Source organism: Melopsittacus undulatus, chromosome 7 (assembly GCF_012275295.1).
Source record: "Melopsittacus undulatus isolate bMelUnd1 chromosome 7, bMelUnd1.mat.Z, whole genome shotgun sequence".
Lineage (NCBI taxonomy): Eukaryota > Metazoa > Chordata > Aves > Psittaciformes > Psittaculidae > Melopsittacus > Melopsittacus undulatus.
In genome coordinates, this window is record NC_047533.1 from 13,123,053 (window position 1) to 13,135,623 (window position 12,571).

The following is a 12,571-nucleotide window of genomic DNA, read 5'->3' on the forward strand; positions in this document are numbered from 1 at the left end:
GCCTTGGGTTAAGCACATTTCCTCAACCTGCCACTACTTCTTTTACCATTGCTATTGCTAGGTAAGGCTTGTCTGGACTAGAAAAGTATAGAAATAGAATTCAGGGAAAAGTATACCTTTTCCTAGTCCATACAAAGGCATGGGGTGCAAAGCCACCCTCTGGCTTGCTCAGTGAGCAAGAACCATTCTTTAGGAGAAAACAAGCAGCTGACTTGGTTGACTGGGGCATGGACAGATTCAGTCTCAACTTTGCTTTGTCTGTAGCCAGATCAATTTATTCAGAAAAGATTGTATGGATCTTGGCAAATGGATACCATTCTGTATAATTTTTCATTTAGTAAAGTGACTTTGTCACATTAAAGTGATCTTTGATGATTAGCCTTGGGAGTTCAGCTTTCATTACACAATCATTCATTGTGCTGCTTTCTTGGAGACACTCACTGGTGAAAGGGTTGGTAAAAAAACAGCAGGATTTTCTTTTAATTTATTATATGTGTAGCTAATACTACTGTCTGTGGCTAGGATTGAGGATGTGTTATATTCATCACTTTACTGTTCAGGTTAAAATCTTCCATCCTGGGAATAATGTCAGCTGTCAGCTTAAAAACAGTAGATTTTCAGAATGATGTGAAGAAAGCCTTTCTTAAGGGTTTTGATACCCCTGTGCTTTGAGAGCAGGTGCTGAAATTTGGCATGGGAGAGATTCTTTGCATCAGGAGCATGGCTTTTGCCATTTCTATGGAAATACAAAATAGATTGACCAAGTTTTATGCCTCTGAAAAATATGGCTTCTGGATTGAAGTAACAATGTGCAGATACTATGAAATGAAGTTTCACATCCAAAAATGGGAATAATAATTGTTCTTTTTTTCTAGTTTCCTTTGCCTGTCATCCTAAATGAAAATGATATCTTTGTGGGATGGATTGTCCCACATTCCAAAGTGCTTAACAAGAGAGTGTAGTAGTACTGAGTTAATGTCACATGATAATAATCACTCCTTTCTTTAAAAACAGCATACTGCAATGCAATAAAATACTCTAAGATAAAAATTATAATAATAATAATTAAAAAAACCCAGCTACTTTAGCTATGCCGTTATCCTGAAATAGCATCTAAAATAATGTTTTCCATAGGGATAGTAAATATTTAAGCAACCAACTTCAATCCTTTGAACCAAAATGGAAAAGAATTTTCCATTATCTTCTGTGATGTTTGACCATGCTCAGGAAGATTTTTCATTAAGCTTATTCACATAATTGATTAGATAAGAAACAAGTACACTGGCAGATAAGCATTTTCTGTAGTTGGGCCAAACATCTTAGGATATTGCATTAGCTCTTTTAAGGTATTAGCCAAGAGAATCAAAGATATAATAAAGCCTAAAGTATCTCAACCTCTATTTGGAAAAAAAGTACCATTGTAAAGTACCAATTCAGCATTGCGGAGAAGCCATTAAACATTAGGTCTTTCTTTAGCCAAACACAGGCAAATGTAATTGAAAATGGGGTGAAACTTTCCAAGAATGTTTCCAGCTGGGAAAGACCCAGGACAACATTCCTCACCTGAGCCCCATCCACTCAGATTTTATCCTGAAGGGTGTGCTCAGAGGCACTGCAAACTTGGGGTCTTATGTCAGTCAGTGTGTTAAGTAACAACATCAAAACCCATCATTCTTACCCAACCCCTCAGCAATTCATATGCTGTAATTCCTAATGACCACCAGTCTACTGGGTATGAGTATCCTGGACCTCCATCCATAAAGGCCTGGAACACTTCTGGAGCTAAATCAATAATCAAATCAAACAAAAAAAAATATATTAAGGTTATACTATGGATCATTAATGTTAACAGCTGAAAAATGAATAAGGATGTGATTAACTGGAATGAAATACATTTGTAAGTGCAGCATTTTCAGGATGCAGCTTCAGTGTGTAGGTTTGCTGGCAGCAAAAGTTCTTCACTGTGCAGAGTTTTTCTGAATTCAATAATTTTATATGTTAATTAATACCTGGTTCATTTAAGTTTTGTTATGTGAATGAAAATAAGGAATAGGAGGGGAATTACTGAACTGAAACATTTAAGGTAATGCAAATATCTTATGGGACAAATATCTGCATTATATATCAGTCACAAAGTGATTCTTTGTGACTGATGAAGGCATTGAACATTGTAAATCTCATCCTTATTCTACATTTGGATAGAATTAATCAGATGGATAATAAAGGTATTCAGCATAAGAAAATAGCAATTAAATACAAGTATGTATTTACACAAATACGTATCCTACACTGTATGCTGTAAGAAACACTGTTATGACTAGGAATAAACACAGTCAATAAGGTGGTGAATTACATAAAAATAACTTTCTAGGGAAGGCTGTGGGGAGATCTTTTCAAAACAAGGATCCAGTTGGCTAATTTCAGCAAGAAAAACATACTAAATAATGCCGCTGTTGTTTCTTCAGAATACCATCAATAAATATGAAATGAAATGAAAAGTCAGTCATGCTTTTCTAATTATTTCACAGCAGAATCTCAGTACACTTTGTGAAAACAACACTTTCCCTTGGGTTTTTCTAAATGACACTATCACCAACCACAACATCATAGTTGATTGCAATTACCATGTGAGCATCTTCTGGCCAAGATACCAAGTCTAATATACCACATTACTACCTGATTACCATTGCATCACTTTCTAATGGGCATACTGCAATGAATAATGTAATTTGGTCACACTTACTTCCAACTGGCAGTGAGATTTTTATGGTATTTAGAGAAGCACCTTTAATTAAAGAAAAAGCATTCCTTTCAGAGTTTTTGCAGTCCTTGCATTATGGATTGCAATCTAACAATTTACAGTGCTAGACCTGACTTCAGAAAGCCTTGAAGAGCCAAATCTAATAGAGGATTTTGGCATCCATGAATTAGATAGGAAGGAAGACTAAGGAAAATAGGTATAGGTAAGGTATAGGTATCATGCTGTGACCCACCATAAAAGTCATCACACTGACTAAGCTATGCTTCACCTCCAGACAACACAGCTTCACTTTTCATGCTCAGTCTTCAGATATATTTCAGACCTTCCTTGCTTGCTACTGTGGATCTTTGGTGACACAATTTACATGCAGGCATTATGTCACATAAATAGGTGCTGAGAGGGTAGGCAGGAGTTTTTGTGTTACTTTAGTGGATCAATGCACATAAACTGTACATCAGACACCACAGTAATATTCTAATATTCTGAATATCACCATAGTAAAGGTTTGCTTTATTGAGCTACATTTGCTATGGTTTTTGCCCACTGTACCTAGATAATGTATGATAGCTCATTACAGAAATAGCCTTTGTGACCTTTTTACTGAGGTATAAGGTATAATACTGGTTTCATTCTTTCTTTTATAGCTTTAGCATTGAATAATGTGACAGATTGCTATCTGATTTCTGTGAGGTAAAGCTGAAATTACCTTATTGATGTAACCTATAACACTGCCAGAATGGTGCAGATGTTTTGCTAGTTAGTGACTGAGTTATCCACTTTTATTTCATTTGCTTGTCTAAAAGCTTCAAGGTCAACTCATCCCACATTAAACAGACCAGTAGAAAATTATTTCTTTTGCCCGCTGGCCCTAGTGTTCTGAAGCTCTGTTTTCTCACCTTAACCTGATTAGATTAGAAAATAAGCAGTCAGGCTCATGTTTTTTAAAGTAAATGGACCCTTTTCCCTCACTTGAGCAGTATGACTTTGCAGTCAAGAAGGACTGCCTCTCTTCATTCAGTCAGCTCCATTCAGTTCACTTTCAATCAGCTATAAGCATCCACTTTGCAAGATGAGGGAGGGCTGACAGAAGGTGCAATATGATTTACAGTATTCTACCTACATTTTTTTTTCTCAAGGTGAAATCTCAACCCTAATGAAGCCAAAAGACCTCTCCCCAGTTTCACAAGGCTATAAAAATACCAGTCTCACACTAAGTTTTTGCTTAACGTGTCCAAAAATCTTTTTGCACTGAGACATTATGTGCAGATGAAGGCCTCCAGGCTGTAGGGCAGACTCTTAGACTTTGACTGCTCATTCAGAAACATACTGTGATTTTGCAGAAAGACAGCAGATCCTCCTAGTGATGAGGTTAGCCAAGCTTTGAAGAACTAGAGCTGTGAAATACAGAACATAACATTAGGTTTTTTGCAGTAAGAAATAACTATGTCATGAGAAGCAATCAAGAGTGCAAACTGGCTAGGATAAAAGCAGAGGAAAAATGTGAAAGGAAAGATAAGTTTCTACATTGATTTTCTTTAGGATTGTTATTGAAATAGACTGTCTGCAGTCTTATTATTTGAGTTTTATCTCAGGCTCAGCTTGGACAGCCATCCTACATCCTGCTGTGGGTATGTTCTTCTAGAGGGTGATAAGATTTGAGCTTGACAGCTTAGAGCAAGTGCAACACAGCTCTGCTGTATGCACCCTTTCTGCACACATCCTCTCTTATAATAGATTTAGGATGAGAAGAATATTCACATATTTTACCCCTATGCAAGGATTCTGCCTGCAAAAGTTGATTCATGTGAACAAAAGTGAGAGAGTGCATAAGAACAAGAGTTTCAGATATTTTTCCTCAAGCAATTTCTACTGAACAAAGGCTTTTCAGGAAAATGTGTAGTTTTAATACTGGGCCTGATCCTGTAGATTCTTTTGTCTGAGAGCTGTAAGTACTACCACATTCAGTTAGAGGGAAAGCAGTAGAAGTTTCCATGGTGGAAGCAGTGCTTTCAAATTGGAATCTAAACCAAATAACACCAGGTCTAGTAGCAAAAGTGAATCCAAAGACAAGTGAAGAAGTTATGTGGTTGACAGGTCTTACAGGTCCTCGCAGCTCCCCTTGAACAAACATCTTTGTCATAATGGAGAACTGCTTTAATAGAGCTCCCCAAAAGAGTGCCTCTAACAGCAATAGCCTGCTTTCAGTGGGAGGTTGGAAGAGATTCCTGAGGCCCCTGCTGACATGAATCACCCTATGATACTGCGATGCTGATGAAACTCAAGCAACCACCTTCTCACAGTGCATCTGAGTGAGGTGATGAAGGGCTGTAAGGCCAAAGTCTCAATGGGACCTTTACAGCCTCTTTCTCTTGGCATTCATCATGAACTGCACAGGCTCTTCACCTCTGCTAAGACACCTGAAAATCCTTTTCAGAGCTCTGTCTTTAGCTGCTTTTACACTGTGTCCTTCTGGTAATACCATATCACTGCAGACTGTAGCAAGGAAATAAATGGTTATTTCTCTTTAAAACTAAACCATACTCGAGAACAGCTAATAAAAAATTGAACATGAAAGCAAATCTAGTGGTTTTACATCAATCTCAGCAGCAGTGGCTCACTGGAATATCCATACTCCTGTGGGTTTAGCAATATTTGGAGTTCCAAATATGTTTGTGAGAGAGTAACTTCAGAAAAATCAATTCATATATATAATTACTCACTACAATTATCCTAGCAGTCAAATGCTCTACAGTGTAAATGCTGTAAAGGATGTATCTCATATTGCACACATATTTCCCTAAAGATCTGTAAATAAAGTAAAACCCTGAAATTTTACTTAACTGGTTGTTAATTATGCAGTGTTTTTGGAAGTTTACCTGTACCTTGCAATATAGTTCATGAACTTGAAATAAGAAGAGAATATCAGTGTAAGTGCAACCACCACAGAACCCAATTTTCACTATTTCTTTGTACTGTAAAAAAGGATTTTGTACACCAGATAAAATGCTTTTAAGTCGGGTTTCTAAAAATCTGCTTAGTATTAACAGGTATCACTTAACTTCACAGTTAAACTATAAGTACTCCAGATTTGTAAAGGTCAGACCATTTTTATTTGCTTCTGAATGGTGCGTTGAAAAATGCTGGCTGTTGTAAAATAGCCAGTTTGAGGTCTATCACTTGGAATAGCTGGCACAAAGAGCAGCTGTTATTATTTTTGATGGAGCATACTATTTAATCAGAAAGATAATTCAGCAGACTAAATCATCAAATGAAGAGCTTGGTGTGGCTGTGATACAAATCCTAAATAGCACAATGTGGCATTTCTTTTCTGATGAATTGGTTTAAGTTTCATTTCCTTTGCAAGAAGCTAACTGAAGAGCACATGGTGTATTTGACTACCATTACCTGTGAGACTGCCATGTGTTGATAAAGAAGCTTACACAGCATTGCCAACTTCCCTAGGCTGCTTAGAACTGTTGAAAAATTGGTGAGAGAGAAAGTGAAGGGAAGTGTTAGACCCTTCAACTGGCCTTTGCCACACATTAGCAAATCAGTATACTTAAGCAATGACGTGCAAGTGAGCCTTGCAAGATTGGTTAGCTGTAAAGGGCTGATTGTCTATGCATAGCTAAATGTCACTGAGGAGAATTGGTCATTAATTACTACAAAAATACCCTGTGCCAATATTAATTTGACAAACTGAAAATAAAATAAAAAATAAAGTCATCATAGTTTGGCCTTAAATTATGGAATGATCAAGTTCAGGTGGGCATGTCCAAAACATTTCTCAAGAAAGAAAACCCTGACATTAGTCATGCAGTTGGCAGGAGTCCGCAGGAGTAAAGACAGAGGCAAAGAAGGCATTCAGCACCTCTGCCTTCTTTATATCCTCTGTCTCCAGGGCACCCACCTCGCTCAGCAGTGGGCCTATATTGCCTCTTGTATTAGTTTTATTTGCTATGTATTTGAAGAAGCCCTTTCTATTGTCCTTAACCTGACTAGCAAGATTAAGTTCCAAGGAGACCTTAGCTGTCCTAATTGCCTCCCTACATCCTCTAACAACTGTCCCATATTCCTCCCAAGTGGCTAGCCCCTGCTTCCATAATCCTAGCTCCCTTACTTGATTTCCTACTCATTGGGACACTCTGATCCTGAGCTTGGAGGAAGTGGTCCTTGAATACTGACCAACTATCATGAGCCCCTTTACCACCTAGTACCCTTTCCCATGAGACTTCCCTTAGAAGTTGATTGAAGAGGCCAAAGTTGGCCCTTTGGAAATCCAGAACTGTGGCCTTGCTAGGTATTCTATTCCTCCCACACAGGATCCTAAACTCCACCATCTCATAGTCACTGCAGCCAAGGCTGCCACTGACCATCACCACTTCAACCAGACCCTCCTTGTTGGTGAGTACTAAATCTAGCAGCGCTCCTCTCCTAGTTGGTTTGTCCACCATTTGCATTAAGAAGTTATCATCAATGCACTGGAGGAACCTCCTAGACTGTAAATAAGTAATGGGTTTAAACTTAAACAGAGGAAGTTCAGATTATATATAACGAAGAAGTTCTTCACTGTGAGGGTGGTGAAGCACTGGAACAGGTTGCCTAGAGAAGTGCTAAATGCTCCGTTCCTGGCAGTGTTCAAGGCCAGGTTGGACAGAGCCTTGGGCAACATGATCTGGAGTGAGGCATCTCTGACCACAGCTGGGGGGTTGGAACTAGATGACCTTAAGGTCCCTTCCAATCCTAACTATTCTACAGTTCTATGGCATTGTTTTATATTGTAATGACCGAGATTTCATAGATAAAATAATAGATTTCGGTGTCATTAACTAAGGTCCAGCATGATACTATGCTGCCAGATATCATTCTCCTTCCTGATATTAATCATAGAATCATAGAATAGTTATGGTTGGAAAGGACCTGATCTTGAAAGAGAAAAGAATAATATATGTATAAATGAATATATTTTGACATACACAATGCACACAATATAAACAATACTTTGACTATCGCAGCATACGCAGTTAAAAGCTTACACCTTTCCACATTTCATATGTGTGAATTACTTGATGTATAGCACACACTGATAGTTTCACCTTGCTGAAGCAGGCTTAACGGGTGACAGACTGAGCTGAATAAAAAATGAACATGATTTTTGAAATAATATTCTAAGAACCTTGGACTGAGACTGTTCAGTGAAATATTAATTGCTTTCTCAGCAGTATGATATTAATTTTTCCTTTCCTCTGAAAAATAAATTCAAAGGTTAGTAATTCTTCTAGGTCATGGTTTAAACAGAAAACAGAAATCAAACTACAGTGACAAGTGATCTTCTATTTGGAGCAGCGTAGATGCTGTTTTAAGAGCAAAATGGAAGCAAACAACTTCCCTCTCCCTGAGTATAAACATGGACTTGGTAAACTATCAATTTACCTCCTAGTGTTTACTCTCTCGTGTGTTAAAAGGGTCTAAATCATAACAGACAGCTTTCTGACTCAGAGCTTCAGACTAGCCAACTGCTAACTTCAATTGTATAAGGCAAACTGCTGCTTAAAGCCTGACCATGCTGGGCTGGCAGCTTTCTAGTGTGAAATCTAGACTTGTTACAGCAGTGTAACTGATTTTGGACTGTTACTCACATAATACACCTCAATAGTTTTAATACTTATATTTAATGCAATTATTCAATCAAAGTAAATATTTTAGATACCATTACTTGAATGCAGACACTGTATTTAGAGCACCTTATTAGTCTGCCATATGGCTCTACAATCTTTTGTGCCTTTACACAGTAAAAGCTGTCCTCATAAAACCCTCTGCATTACTCAGTGCTGAGCAGAACTCACTTCTTGCCCTTGCATTTGCACAAAGAAGCCCTCAGGTGGTTTAACATCTGCATCAACCTCAGAGAAGAAGTCTCAAGTTGCTAGAAAGAAAGCTCAGCAGCTATCATAGAGTCGTAGTCTCCAACTACTGAATAAAAAATTATACAGAAGTACGTTCCTTGCTCCATCCAAAACCTCAGTGGCTGCAGTGCCAGTTTTTCTAACTTCTTGAAGAGGTTGTGTTCAAAAATACCCATTTGCTATCTGAAAGGTTGGCCCAGTACTGTCCCAGTACTGAAGTTAACTGGTCTAGGTAACTGGGAATTCTCAGGGCCTACTGTGTATCTGACACATCAGAGGAACTATTACATATTCCTGCCTCGCATACTCCTACCAGGTTAGCAGATGTTGTTGCATCAGTTTATGCATGCAAAAACCTGTGGGAGTTGTGTGACTTGACCAAAGAATCAGTCATCCAGGGGGCAGAAATGCTGGGATGCTGCCCCATCTGCCACCACTGCTGGAGGTGTCTTCCCCCTCAGATCTGCCCACAGAGCTCCGCATCAGACCAGACCTTTTCAGGCAAGTTAAAAAGCAAAACAAGTAAAGAATAAAAAACAGAAAAAAAGCACCAAAAAACACCACCACCACCCCCTCCTCCTTCAACCAATCAAACCAAAACTACAACTTGAATGCACTGTGAGGGGTTTTTGACTGAGAGTCAAAGAAATTATTATATTAACACTTTTATTGTAAGCTCTCAGGGCTGATAGCTGGTCAGAGAGCACAGAGAGGTGGAAGTCAGCTGGAGACAGTAACTTCTTTCCTGATCTCCCAAGGGTTTTTAGCTGCTTGTATGCCTACTCATTAATGTCAGAACAGAGCCAAAACCCAAGTACCCACTTGCAGCCCAGTGCTTAATCTCTTCAGGCCACAGTGCTCCTAGTACAAGCTAAAAACCTTGTCTAAATGGTATTTATTTCAGCACCTCGAAGCCTCACATGTCCACTCTCAATCTTTGCTTATCAGAACAAACAGAAGCCTGCAGGCTCATGTTGGAATCATGGTATTCTTCCTTGGGATCAAAAGGGCAGGCAGTGACACCACTAGGGATACTGTTGATAGACAGTCAAACCCTTGGTAGGAAAAAGGTTGGATGTTTAAAAACTTACAAACTGCCTTAACTGCACTAAAAAAGCAATGAGCTGCAAAATACTGTTTCATTTCAGAGCACTGTTTGGTATGAGTGCGAGGAAGACCAGGGCTGAACACCTTTGAAAACCCAGCTCCAAATTTGTTCCTGCTATCGTGTAACTACCTCAGGAACAAATTTAGCCCTAGGGGATATTTTTACTTTACTTATAAGATTGGTATCAGGACATCCACTGCTTTCCTCTGACTCTGATAGTACTCTCACACAGTATCAATTAATGTATATGGATGTCTCATACATTTCAGAAGTTCAATGGACCTCTGTAAATACACACTGCTCTGGTAATCCCAGGCATACAGCTATTATTCACCATGACAGCAGCCTATGAAAGCAGCTGTGAAAACCTGAGATAACGAGCCTGCAGGATAGGAAGGGGGTAACTGAAACTTTTCACATAATTTATGGCTGGCTTTATTGGCTTTGGATTTTTGTCAGGTATATTTATACCATTAAATGTATTTTATCAGTTTGATTTGAAGTAAAGTCACGGTGCATTATTTGGATAACTTCAGCCTCTGCTGAAGAAAACCATGAAGCCAATAATGCCCCCACCAGAAACACAAAAACAACCCAAAGAAACCCTAAACCTACAAAATTTATAACCTGTGAAGGGCAAGTTTTTACAACACTCACAAATAACATACAGATGTATGGAAATTGGTCATTCCAAAAGGAGATATTTCAGTGAATAAAAAAGGAAGGATTAGCATATATCTAAGTTAAGCCAGAGTGTGGAATAAACAAAAGGAGGTATATATAGATATATAATATCTTACAGACATGTTTTAGTATTTAACATTTGTTCTTATAGCTGACCAACACATTGCAAGGGAGAGAGCCATCACTGCAAATGGGTGCCCAGCACACGACACATTGTCTGAAACACAAACATATTTCTTGCAGCTTTATAAGCAACCAAGAAAAAGATGGAACAGTGTTGCAAATGGCAAACATGTACACAGGTGCTTCCAACCAGGTAAACACACAGAGTGTCCTGCCCTGCACTGGCTTTCCTGATTCACATCCCTGTGCAGAATGGAGAGGCTTCCCCACAGGTGGTATGTTCGCTTTTTGGCAGAATCCATACCTGCTTAAAGCCAGGTAGGTCTCATTTTGCATTGCTTGCCAGAGCAGGATGACAGCCTGAAAACTTCTGAGTTTTCAAAGGGCTGCTCCTGCAATAAAACCTTTGACAACATCCTCAATCGTGGGTGCTGCAGAAGGTTTAAGCAGTGAATTTGTGATGGTAAGACTAGGCACCGGTGACACACAAATTTCCTACACCAGCTGAAGGCACATATTGTATTTCACAGCTGCAGCCTTTGGAACAGTACGAGACAGAATCTCTGAAGACGCCCAAACACCAAGAAGCTGATTTCCCTTCAACATTTCAGGTCAATGGCTTTGAGAACTGCAGAAGCAGCTGGAAGTTGCTTGTCTTGCCAGGCTGTTGGCTTCACTCCTTTCAGATTCACCTTTATCTGTGTGTTTTTTTTCTGCCTGTGTATGACAGGTATTTCACTTGTCTGAATGAATCAGCTGGGAAGGGGGAACATAGAGAAACGACCAGGGTTTCTAGAGAAACATTCAGGTTCAGATACATTGCATTCTGTATAAGTATGAAAATAGGCAGGGAAAATTTCAGGCTGAGAAGGACTTAGGGGCAAAAAGGCTAATATGAAGTGGAATTAAGCAAAGGCTGTTGGAGCTGGCTCACACCCTGCTCAGCATTACAAGGTAGGTATCATAAGCAGAACAGCTAGTGCATTTTTATAACACAATATCAATTCACTGTCTTTTTCCTGGACACCAGTTTTATGCAGTCAGGCTGCATGAGAGAAAATTGCTCCCTAGCAATTTCTAAGCCTATTTCAATCAGATCTCAAATAGGAATGGGAGCTTTAGAGAGTGCGTTTCTCTGTTGATTTCCTTAAATTCACCCTAGGAAGAAATACGCAATAGGTAGCTTTACTGAGGGAAAAGCTGGAGAGTGCTCTCATATCTGATTAAACATAACAGGATTCACATGGGAATTAGACCTCCAAGACAGGGGAAAAACTTTCATCACATTTCATACTTTCATCATCACAAATACCAGCATAGCTTTAGGCGTGTCTTGCAGGAATCATTAAGCTGCCCCGGTTCTGGCACTCAGCAAGTACCTTTCTTGAAGCTGATTTTGTCCTGTTACACTGAAGTTTAAATTCCTGATAATGAAAACTTACTGTCAACCTCCCTAATTATTTAAAAATTATAATTTATTTTATTATCTAAATGGTGGTAGCACCAGTGAGTGTCTGCCCATATCTGTCAAACTCTTATTTGAAGTATCTGAAGTTTGCTGAAGCTTTGATACCCAAGCTGTGTATGATTTGAGAAAATCCTCACCCATTACTTGTCACCTAAGCCAGATTTTTACACTTCTAAAGGCTTTCCTGACTTCTTACCGCTCCAAATAAATGCAAGGATGACTCTAAGATCGATGATTTTAAGGATGATTCTAAGAATAAATAAATGTTTTATAAAGAATTTCAGCATTTCCTTCCTTGTACCACTTCTTGGCAAATGTCAGCTACACAAAGAACAAGTTACTCTGCCTTATGGTGGTAGAAAGCAGGAATTCCAAGAAGATGAGACTATTTTTCATAATTTTAACCTTAAAATACCAAATCACAGTACTTAGCACTTGCTACAGCTTTTTCTGCTTTCTGTTGTCAAAAGCTAGGTTTTTTTCTTGTGAGAGAAGCTTGTCAACAGAGACCACTAATGAAG

General features: G+C 38.8%; 1 protein-coding gene across 2 annotated transcripts in view; it reads right to left on the reverse strand.

Moving 5' to 3' along the window:
* Positions 1 to 12,571, reverse strand: part of STK32B (serine/threonine kinase 32B) — a 170,703-nt gene that overhangs the window by 27,189 nt on the left and 130,943 nt on the right. For both annotated transcript variants that reach the window (XM_005148496.3, XM_031048464.1), the window contains one exon: positions 1,679 to 1,782. In XM_005148496.3, coding sequence (XP_005148553.1) covers positions 1,679 to 1,782 — 104 coding nt within the window. The remainder of the gene's footprint in view (positions 1 to 1,678; positions 1,783 to 12,571) is intronic.